At 47.0% G+C, this 11,537-nt stretch overlaps 3 protein-coding genes across 3 annotated transcripts; 2 read left to right on the top strand and 1 right to left on the bottom strand.

Moving 5' to 3' along the window:
- On the top strand, positions 1 to 3,360 carry F4812DRAFT_414702 (Sodium/hydrogen exchanger family-domain-containing protein). Its single transcript, XM_047932913.1, has 6 exons — positions 1 to 668; positions 755 to 852; positions 998 to 1,683; positions 1,817 to 1,886; positions 2,040 to 2,354; positions 2,413 to 3,360. Exons 1-6 carry the CDS (start codon positions 551 to 553, stop codon positions 2,797 to 2,799), a joined length of 1,674 nt encoding a protein of 557 aa, XP_047793912.1. The 5' UTR covers positions 1 to 550; the 3' UTR covers positions 2,800 to 3,360.
- A 7-nt stretch (positions 3,361 to 3,367) lies between these two features.
- F4812DRAFT_414689 (uncharacterized protein) lies at positions 3,368 to 5,523 on the bottom strand. The gene is made up of 2 exons (XM_047932912.1): positions 4,537 to 5,523; positions 3,368 to 4,463 (listed from the first exon to the last, which is right to left on the bottom strand). The coding sequence occupies exons 1-2, from the start codon at positions 4,778 to 4,780 to the stop codon at positions 4,099 to 4,101; spliced, it is 609 nt and encodes a 202-aa protein (XP_047793911.1). The 5' UTR covers positions 4,781 to 5,523; the 3' UTR covers positions 3,368 to 4,098.
- A 958-nt stretch (positions 5,524 to 6,481) lies between these two features.
- F4812DRAFT_184872 (uncharacterized protein) lies at positions 6,482 to 11,421 on the top strand. Its single transcript, XM_047930063.1, has 4 exons — positions 6,482 to 6,787; positions 6,847 to 7,477; positions 7,535 to 11,017; positions 11,078 to 11,421. The coding sequence occupies exons 2-4, from the start codon at positions 6,890 to 6,892 to the stop codon at positions 11,234 to 11,236; spliced, it is 4,230 nt and encodes a 1,409-aa protein (XP_047793910.1). The 5' UTR covers positions 6,482 to 6,787; positions 6,847 to 6,889; the 3' UTR covers positions 11,237 to 11,421.
- The last annotated feature ends 116 nt before the right edge of the window (positions 11,422 to 11,537 follow it).

Below are 11,537 nucleotides of genomic sequence, written 5' to 3'. Positions count from 1 at the left end.
CAGATGAGTTATAGTGGAGTTAGTAGAACCCTTATTTTATTCGCCGTGCGTCATCTCCCCTCTACACTAGTATTTTTCTTCCCTACATCAACTCGCGGATCCATACTCCGATAAACATACTTTGCATTGCTTTCAACCAGTAGTAACGTCTTTTTTCTTTCTTTTTTTCCATATCGTAAGTTACAAGTTACATTAACCCGGCCGATGCTTCATAATTAAATCAACAAACCGAATCTCGATTGTTGCAATAGAGCAAGAGCCGCACCTCTGTCAGAAGAAGTTGCAAGCCAAACTCGCTGCTACGGTACGAGTGACGCGGTCGTTCAAATCATCTTGTTATAATAAGTGAAGCCAAGGTGGCGGCCAGTTCTACGTTGAATACAGCTACCTCAGAACCAAATGACTCAATAACATTTATTTCACCGGCATATCACTGCTTGCTTGCCTTACGCTGCTGTAAGGACGACTCGGGAGTTACTTGATAGTTTCCAAGCTATCAGAATTCGATATCTTAGGTATTTATTATAAACCTATTACTATCTGGTTAACAATGCCAACTCTTGCCCCTACCAACTTCAACATTGTTGTTAGTGTGTTGGGAGGGTGGATATCTCTCTTCGGTTTGGTGTCTTACCTGCTCAAAGAGAATTTCTACCTTTCCGAGGCCCGTGAGTTATCGCCATATCCATTATGATAGTCCATCTACTATTACGTAGATATTGCTCGAAATTGGAGGCTGACGGCTTTCACTTAGTCATTTCTCTTTTGGCTGGCCTTTTCTTCTCTCCCCACGCTACCAACTTTGTCCGCCCGCTTGAATATGCAGGCTCGGAAGAAAACTTAAATGCGATCGTAAGCCACCCTTCAAGATTCTTCGATTTAGATCTAACCAGGGTGCTCTTTCTTATTTATTACCTTCTTCTGTGCTAAGTAGCACTTATGAACTCTGTCACCCAATCTGTAATTTCAAGTTGACATAACTAATACTTTGTCATAGACGCTATATTTCACCCGGCTTGTTCTCGGGGTCCAGCTTGTTCTAGCCGGAGTTCAATTACCCAGTCGCTATTTGAAGAAAGAATGGAAACCTCTGGCTTTACTTCTAGGGCCGATCATGACGGCGATGTGGATAATAACTAGTCTGCTCGTCTGGGGTCTAGTGCCAAACCTGCCCTTCCTTCATGCTCTCGCTATTGGAGCCTGCGTGACGCCAACGGACCCTGTGCTATCCAATGTCATTGTGAAGGGGAGATTCGCTGACCACAATGTTCCCAAGGATCTCCAGAAGATAATTATCGCCGAGTCTGGGGCCAACGACGGACTCGGCTACCCGTTCCTATTCTTGGCCTTATACCTCATCAAGTACATCGGCGATGGTGGCGCTAATGAGCAGGGCGGTGCTGGCCTCGCAATAGGCTTATGGTTTGGCGAGACTTGGGGTTATACTATCCTTCTCAGCGTGATATATGGCGCGGTAGTTGGCTGGATAGCCAAGGAGCTGCTTCACTTCTGCGAAGAACACAGATTCGTGGATCGTGAAAGCTTCCTCGTCTTCGCGTTTTCGCTCGCGCTCTTCATTACTGGCACTTGCGGCATGATTGGCAGCGACGATATTCTTGCCTGTTTCATCGCCGGAAATGTTTTTACCTGGGACGACTGGTTCCGCTTAGAAACGCTCGATGAGGTTCGTATCAATATAGACTGAATAGATTTCTGTCATATTTACTAACGATTTGTTAGTATGCGTCAATCCATTCCTTAGAAAGGCCTGCCAGCCCTAGCATAATTCTCTATTAACAATTCGTTCTGTCTCTAGTTCTCTGCAACCGACGATAGACATGCTTCTCAACGTAACCATATTCATGTGGTATGGCGCAGTATGCCCGGTATGTATATGCCGTGTTTTCTGTTTCATTCCGCCGTATATGGTATCTGGGGCTACTGTATAGGACACTCTTGTCAGAACGAATCTCCTAAACCAGCCACATCGAATCAGTTTGCACAATGACAAGCACTAACCTAGTATATCTATCACGCAGTGGCATAGTTTCGTAGATAATAGTATCATTCCAATCTATCGCCTAATCCCTCTCGGAATCTTAATACTACTATTTCGGCGTATGCCGTTCATCCTAACACTTTATAAGAAAATTCACCAGATAAACGGTCTTCGACAGGCGATTTTCATGGGCTTCTTCGGGCCAATCGGGTGCTCGGCTATCTTTTACTTATACGTCACGCTAGAATTCGTTGATACACTAAATCCTAACAACGGAAGCGCGCCGAGGTGGGATGTAGCTCACCTCAAGGAAAGTGTGTCAGTTTTGGTTTGGTTTATGGCAATATGCAGCATTGTAAGTAATGTCCTTCTATCTTACTACAGGTATCGGTTTCATACTCATCGCATGTAAGGTTGTCCATGGGCTCAGCATTCCCCTAGGAAAGTTTGGAGTCTACTTACCCCGGACTCTTTCAAGGAATTTGACCACACCGGAGGACCTGCATTTCCAAATAGGTGCGCGAATTCTTCCGCGGAGCCGTTCTAGGGATGGAACAGGAACTCACACTCCTGCCGATTCCCGTTCTGTATCTGCGCCAACCGTCTATAGGCTTGGCGGATCTATTATCAGAGACCAGACGGAGACTACAACGGACGCTGTTGAAGTTGTCAAGCCACGGGATGACCTCGAAGTGAGCCCGAAACCTACGGAGCAAGGATCCCTTCCCAGGGCGCCATCACCTACCCTGCACAACCGCACGATTCGCTTCCCTGATGAATCGTCGTCGAGAGAATCCTAAGAGCCTAAGAGAGATGCCAAAACCGAGTCGTGAACTATTTGTCATTCTCTCATTAGCGATTTCTTGGTCACTCTTTACTCTAGCACGATCTCCGCCAAAGTACAGCGCAAAGCCAACACATTTAACTATTTACTACACATTTACTATACGCTAGCGGGACAATAAGCAAGGTGACATGGTAGACAAAAGATGCAGAGTAAGGAGCGAAGTCATGGGAGCAACTTAGTCAAGTTATTCCAATACCACCTTACTTTGGAAGCCTATGGGGCTTCCTTTTCATGGTAGATAGATAGATATTCTTTTTCTAAAATTCGTTCGGCGACCTAGTCGCTACCCATGTAGATTAACATCAGCTCTCCTCTTCCAATTATTTTATGTTCTGGATAGGATGTACCTATCGTAAATATTCAAAGATTCCTAGCTAACTTCCTCTCATTCGTGTTTCGGACTCCGGCGATGTCAAACTACAACATCGGACGGATGTCCGACAGGCAGTAGTTAGTTAGTAGGCAGGTCACGGTTACAGTAATCAAATCACACAACAACCCGGCTTACTCAAAAGTCAAGCTGCTGCCCGAATCGGCTCAATTGACATGTGTGTAATCAGCTATTAAGCCACCATCTTGCCAAATGCGGCATATCATCTAATCATATCTTGTGTAATTGGGCGCCTTGGGGGGCTGTTATTGTTGTACAGTACTGATTGTTGTAGCGTTGCGCAAGGCTTAGCTACCTAGGGGGAGGGGGGAAAATCAAGGGTCTTTCCCTCTGTTTCGCCTTAGTAGCTAACTAGCTTCCCAAGGTTGATTTTGATTCCAGCCGGCCTTGTAAGAGAAGAGGAGGAAGAAGATAGATAGATATCGCAAGTTCCACAAAAAAAAAACCGTAACTACTACTACTATTCTGTCCAAGGTCTTCGAATGAATGAATGAATGAACAGTCCCCGTGTATACCTCAGAGAGTCTCTCTATCCTCTTTGAATTATGCGAACTGGCGCCGAGACAGCGACCTTTACACCTTGGTAGATCTGTTGTAAGAAGATAGCGGGACCGGACTGAAGTGGTGCATGATTTTAATCTAGGTTATGTTAGGTTAGGTACCTAGGCATGTATAGAGATCTAGACGACGGAGATATCTCGTATAGTCTAAGTATCGCTATCTACCTTACGTCGACGTGCTCTGCGTTCTTCTGGGGTATGTCGTGCACCCACGGGGTTAGATCTAGACTGGACTTCTAATTGTCCGGTGGCTACGAGCGGGAAAAGAAGAGAGAGAGAGAGAGACTCGGGAGGTCTGAATTCACTGCGACACGTGCACATGATTCCGAAGATGCATAGACGAAGAGACAACGATATGTAGGGTCGTCGCCAAGTCTTTCTTTCTACAAGCGGAGGAGTATAATGTTTCGAAGCTTCCGCTTCCGCCCTTGCCTCCCCCCCAAAAACGACATCGTGAGCGATGACGGAGAAGGTTGATTCTACCTACGTTAGGTAGGTATTGCCATTGCGAACGTGACTTCATCGTGCCCGGTGTGACCCTCCATAATTTGAGTAGGGCGGGGAGATAAACGGGGAAGGGTGTTCTGCCATCGGGGGGTTTCCCCGTGGATGCGTGGGTTGGCGCGAGATAGGCGGAGACGGAAGAAGGCGTAGTAGTAGCAGCACCTGTTTTTTTTTTTTTTTTTTTTTTTTTTTCTGTGAAGAAGTAGAAACGGCCATGGAAGCGGGAACCGCTTACTTGGCTTGGATGAGAAAACTCGAGGAGGGTAAAATGTCGTCAGAGAGAGGAGAAGAAAAAAGGACCTTCCGGAGGGAGTGTAGGAGATGGAGTAGTGGTTGTGGATAATAAGTAGCGACGAAAGGAGGTTTTGCTTAGGTTCGGCTGTAGTGTAAGTGTACCTAATGCGTGTCATTAAATGTAGTGTGCATTGTAGTGTACTAGTTGAACTAGGATGCCACCTATAGAATAGAATAGAAGTCATCAGCCCCTCTACATAGTATAAGACTGTAATATAGGTCTAGGTATGTAATAAGTCAGATACCTATCTATCAGATAAGGACCCTTGATAAACTTAGCTCAGTCTGGGGAACCAGTTGGAGACCAGACGAGGACGCAGGAACAGGAATCGGCCTTGGAAGCCTGTAACCCTAATAAGCAACGTCAAAGAGATGAGAAATGAATGATGTAGTTAGTAGTAGTTAATACACCGTATAGACGTGAGAAATATAAGAAAAAAAAAAGGTGTTTTAAGAAAATAGTTTTTAATAACTAGTTAGTAACTATCTTAGGACTACTATGTAGTTAGGTAATTTCTTTCGCTTTTCTTTTTTTCTTTTTCTTTCGTCCTTGGACGGTACTATGTAAGAATATCTATCTCGTTCTAGGTATACTTACATTTACGGTAAGCGAAGAACCCCGCGAGGTGGTCAGCATTAAACCATCCCCGATGACCGGAGTTGGATTTGGAACGTTCAAAGCTGAGCAGATCTGAGGCTATCTTACTTACCTCTGCGTGCTGTGACTGTGACTGTGACTTTTGGCAGAAGTATATATAAACGCCTAAGTAAGCGCGGGAGGTTTAAGCATGATGATTTAATTTAATTGGGTTTATCTGATAATCTGGTAATGATGGCATTAATAAGTGTGTAAAAGTTAAGCTTGGAAGAGAACAAGGATGGAAGAGCACACGACAGATGAAAAAGGTTAGTGAGTGTAGAGTGTAAAGTCCAAGTTCAAGATTCTACACTAACAAAAGATTAAAAGATTATAATCTAGCAAGTCTAGTAGTGGTCATGTTACACTAGTTACACGTGTCTTAAGCGAGATTACTACCTAGGTAGATTACTACATCAAGATTGACTTGCTAAGCCACTAACAATTATCGGGGATAGAGAGAGCACCTAGGTACATACCTGATACTTTAAAATGTACTTAACCTTCCCACGCTGGGAAAACCCCGGTTTTACCGGCACCGGGGGTAGGCTGCCGCACACAACCTTTGGAACTTCCAACTTCAGTGAAGTATGTACTCTTATTAATTAGTACCTCTTAGGTCTAGGTAAGGTAATTTAGTCTGATAAGTTTAGCGCATTCGAGCGAAACCTCCCCCTCTTGCGTTCGACACCTCGACCGTCTTTTAATTCTCCACTCCAACCCTGTGGGTGCTTGTAGCCTTGTACCGCCTGATGTACTGCCAGAACTGCAAGTTCTAAGTTGTGCCCCCGGTCGGGTTCCATCCTTAGGCTGTCAGGGTTCTTCCATCTTGGGACCTGGGACAAATTGATTTGATCGAAACGTCCGCCTGCGCTCTCTCCCATCCTAAAATCATCCATCCCACACTCCCATCCCGGTCTTTGGTGAAATCTGAAGTCAACAAACCGCACGTTCCGTTACCACTGCCATCTTTACGGCTAGGACATTCATTCCTTTTCCTTTATTTTTCATCGCCGTTTTTTTTCCTATCGCATCGTCTTCAATTGATTGGGTGTTTTGACCTGTTGAAAATTCTCATAACCAGGCGAATTAGACGTTTTTCTTTTTTTTTTTTTTCCTTTTTTTCTTCTTTTTTTTACGTCGCAGTCTGTATTTTTCTAACAAAGCAAAAACTATATTAACTTACCGCAACTTTTCACACCGTTCGGCACGTTTATTCCGAACCCAAGCGACGAACACGAAACGTTTCGAATTATCGACCGCATATCGAGTCTTGCCAACTATACTATTATATCACTTCCGTTATTAGAAAGTCGACTTTTCAAAAATATAGGGTGCATCGTTCCACACTCGTTGAATCATCCTCAATTGAAATTCGAACTAAAAAGAGGAGTCATGTTGCTGTAAATTAGGGAATATTGCCACATCCCCCGACCCTTGAACTCGCTGGAATACCGCCCCTTTGGACGCTTATCTCGACTTTCATCTCTTTATCAGGAGTTGCTACTAGGTGTATACGTCACCAGTGTGGGCACGGTCTAGGGTAATTTTGCTGGTTGGTTTTGCAGTCGGATCACAACTTCTGCTCAACGCGCTGACACAACCTACGTATAGTACCCTGTTCTTCGGCACACATAGCAACTGTGTGAACTGGGCCATGACGACTTCTGGTTCTTCCCCGTTCAGTGGGACGAACCAGTTCGCTTCTGATTCGGGCATGCTACCTCCCTCTTTTGCCACTAGCAATGAATTCGAGTTCTACGAAGATGCTCATACATCGGGTACGAATCTATTCGATTTTGCAACCAGCGAGTTTCTAGACACGGGCCTCTATGAAGATTCGAAGGTGTTTTCAGCCGGCCTTGGCCAGTCGGACCCGGCCAACCCTAATAGAGCCGTACCTCTCCCTTCGCACCGGGGTTCTGCATCTTCCTCTTCCTCCCGGGTAAGCGGCAATTCGAACTCCGCCAAAACAAGCCAGAGTTCAACGGAGGCCATGATGACGGATGAACCCTTCTCGGGCTGGAATCTCGAACATGAATCCAGGCATATCGACACCAGCTATATGCTCGACACTATAGACCCTACAGCTATGGATATGGCCCGTGTTTTCGACTTTGACAGCGCTTCTAGCAGTCCTAGCTCGGCAGCGAATGGCCTCATGCAAGAATCTCCTGTAGTAGCACATTCCATCTCGAACGCACCCGCTGCGAAGCGAATCAAGGGCCATCATAAGTCACAATCGGTCCGTTCTTTTCCCACCCGCATACGACAACTCTTGTTCGTGCTAACTAGTGTGCAGCAACATTCTATAACGAAGTCTATGAACGGGCTAAAAACGAGTGGCTCTAGAGAAAGCTCACCCATGGCTAATTTGATGCTCAGCCAGGAAACCTCTCCCGCAACAATGCTTAACAACTCACCCTCCCCTGATAATATCCTAGGTCATTTTAGTGCTATGTCGAACCAGCAGAAGCTTTTAAAGTCATGGTCGCCCGCAAAGAATACACAGGCGAGCGGGATAGTTTCCCAGTCACATTTTCGACGAGATGCGGCAAATGCACCGATTCCTCTATCGTCTCACCCAGCGTTGGCAAATTTACCTCGACCAAGGCTGGTGATTCATCCTACGCCTCTCAAGTCTCGGGTCGAGACCCAAATCCCGATCAAGCTTACTATCCACGCGCTCCCGCCCGGTATCAAGAGATTGCACTTACCAACTCATACAATTTCGAAACCTAAGCTATTGGCAAAGCCCGCTGCGACGCGGTCTGCCGACATGCTCGAGCTCTATACTATGTTAGTCTGTACTAGTGCTATGCAAGACCCAGCAAAACTCCGCCGCGCTTTCAGCAGGGCCGCCGTAGCCGGACATGACTCTACAAGTCTGAAAAGATTGGAAGATGGAGGCGAAGATGACGAAAATAAGCCTCAGAACGGTGGTGAAGTAAGAATATGTGCTGGCTGCATAACTCGAGAACGGAAACGAGCTAGTCGTAAAAAGCACAAAAAGCCAGAGGAAGATGAGTTATGGAATCGATACGAGCATCAGCGGGTCATCGTTTTTAACACGCAAGAAATCAAAGATTGGCAACCAGTCACCCCGAATATGGTCGACCCAACGGGAGCTGGGCTAGCTGACCTCTCAGTTCCCGATGGTACAGTCCAAGTAGATGCGCCGATGCGTATCGCATGTTATTGCCGTCATCATGGGGAGAAAATGGGCTTCCAGGTTATTTTCACAATCAAAGATTACAAGGACAATGTCGTTGCCCAACAGATTTCATCCTCGATTATGATAACCGATGATCACAAGACACACCTTCCAGCAGCATCGACCACGCAGAACTCTGTTCTAGACCAACCATCACTTCCAGTAGCAATGGACATCAACCATATGGAACCCTCGACACAGCCATTTCGCACGTCGCCACAAATTCCAGATGCCCAGGGATTGCCACAGGCTACCTCGTTTTCTCTCCAGGGCCACAATTCCCCGTCTATGCCTGTTACTACCTCTCGTGTCATGTCTAGACAGGAATCACCAACTAGTCCCTCTGGCCCTACAGCTAGGAAGAGGAAAGCAAGCGGATCATTAAAGTTCCCCACTGGCTTAGCGATGACCAGACTCGAGACAGGACAATCGCCATCGGCAATACCTCTGGGAGCTCAGAATGAATCAAACATTACTTCTGCAGCCACATCACCGTTTTCACCAAACATGGGGGCCTTCCCAATGTCCACAGATTCTATATTCAACGGACAGCAGGCGAACCTGAATAATATAGGACAACAATATCAAACTCCAATAGGGCCACCTACACCCAATAGTAATGCCGCTGAGACTAGCTTCCCACAAGGAAGCAGAAACATGAGCGTCGATAATGTACCGGTATCTCAACTATTTTCCGCACCGTCCTCGGCTCATCCTAGTCGTGCACCTAGCCCAAGTCGACTAAGAAATGATTTACAAAACATGTCTCATGGCTCGCTTAGCCAGAATATATACAATGCGCCCACGATGGTGAACGCAAGTAGGGCGCAACCGATGATATACAAGATTATCCCTGGCGAAGGCCCAAAATCGGGAGGTGTCGAGGTTACTATCCTTGGTAGCGGCTTCACAAATGGCGGCCTCGAGGTCATGTTTGGTGAACAAAGAGCAGCTACTACCACTTACTGGGGAGAGACGTCTTTAGTTTGTCTTCTGCCGCCGTCTTCTAGCGCCGGAATCGTCCCGGTTTCGATCCGGCAACCGGGCGTTGCTCCTCAACTTTCATTCAACGGTAATCAGCAGCCGCTATTTAGGTACGTCGACGATGATGAACATCGTCTAATCCGTACAGCTCTCACCGTACTGGGCAATAAACTGGGCAATAAGATGGCAGATGTTGCGGATATCGCTAGAAATATCATATACGGGCCCGCAGGTGGCGGTGCCTGGGGTCCTTCCCCAGGGGCTGGTGGCCAAACTCCCAATACAAACTTCAACAACTTGGAACAGGATCTCTCGGAATCCGTAGAGAAGGGTCTTCTTCGTATTCTGGAGTTGATTGACCTGGACGATAGCGCTAATAAGGCGAAGATCAACCTGAGAAGGGCAAGCGGACAAACTATGCTCCACTTAGCCTGTTCTATCGGACTTGTACGCTTTGTCGCTGGCTTATTGTCGCGTGGCGCCAATGTAGGCGTGCGTGATAAGGGTGGCTTCACGCCCTTGCACATGGCGGCGATGAATGGACACCAGGAGATTGTTCGGCGTCTTATCATGAGAGGGGCTGATCCAAATATGCGGAGTCTTTCTGGTCTTACGCCAGCTGACGTTGCTCGATCTAATGATGTGCTTAGGGTTCTCCGGCAGATTGAGAACCATTCTCGATCACGAAGCAATGGCTCGTTCCACAGCAGGGCTAATAGTGCCAGCTCTCTAAGGTCATTATGGGATCCGTCTTCAATGATTTCGGCACATCGTGAGGAATTCATGTTAGAAAGTCAAAGCTCTTCGGAAGACAGTAGCGACGACGACTACGATGACAACGACGATGATGACGAGGACGACTACGATGATTCGTCTGTGCAAAACAACGAGAATGACGAGACCGCCGACTGGTCGAACGTAAGGCGGCTAAGCTTCCCACATTATGCCCCGCCACATGAACCTACCAGGAGTGATGCCCCTCCCGCAACAACAACCGCAGCAATGACGGCCCTTCGAGACCAATTCACCGCACAATTGCAGCAATTACAGAATTCCATGACAATGCATTTCCAAAATCTACCGCACGTGCAAATGCCACAGATGCCAGCCCTCTCGCCTATAAGTGTACTCCCAGATTACCATGCTTATCTATACGCGGTTCCCGTCATGCAACGTATCAGCTCTCTCGTCCCTAACATCCGGGGCCAGCGCTCCGAATCTGGGGACGATGAACCACAGCGAGATGCTGATAGTAAGTGGTGGGATCTCTCCAGATTTGGCGCCAAGGAGAGCCCTCCGCCAGCATACGACAGCATCTTCCCGGAAAGCGATGTTGATGTCAAGCAAGCCACTGCTGCCACCGCTGCTGCTGAGGCTATAGCTGACGAGAAATGCGCCGCTCTTTACGACCAAGCGACGTCAACATCATCGCAAGCAAAAGAAGCACCAGAAACGCAAGAAGTTCCTGCCCTTCTCGAGATCGGGCATAAACACAGTATCACCAAGGAACAGCAGGAGCATCTACAACGAGCGCACGCCCAAAGGCTCAAGACGGGAAGCAGTGACAAGATGCTCTGGTTTGTCTGGGTAAGTTCATACGATACCGTATCTTTCTCTTGGAATACTAGTACTAACAGATATTTACAGATTCCGATTCTGGTCTTCATCCTTGGAGCTATGCTGGTCAGCGTCGCTCCCTCGCTGATGTCCTGCGGGACGTCGCTTATCAACACCTCTGCTGCCTTTGTTGCTAACCCACGCGAGTTTGCGCAAAGGCTTACTCTTAACATCGTTGGCGCCCCTTGATTTTCGTTTCTTTTTTTTAGGGGGGCTACTACATCTTTTACTTCACTCTTCTCTTCTTTACCTTGTGTAAATACCCTTTACAGCCTTGCAACTTAGAGTTGGATGCCTTCATTGTGCCCCAGTCGAGCATGACAGCGGAACGGGAGAGATAAACGTGGTGGCTCCATATTTTTTATTTTCATTTTTCGATTGAGCAAGGCGTTCTAGATTCAATTTTTGTCATGGTAGTTTTCAGCGGAGGTGGCCCTTGTAGGAATTGAGGGTCAGGCTCAGGGACACGATGAGGCGGTTCGGTTAGGAA

The sequence above is a fragment of the Daldinia caldariorum genome (genome assembly GCF_022478825.1).
Source record: "Daldinia caldariorum strain CBS 122874 unplaced genomic scaffold F4812scaffold_2, whole genome shotgun sequence".
NCBI lineage: Eukaryota > Fungi > Ascomycota > Sordariomycetes > Xylariales > Hypoxylaceae > Daldinia > Daldinia caldariorum.
This window is presented reverse-complemented; position numbering and strand designations above follow the sequence as displayed.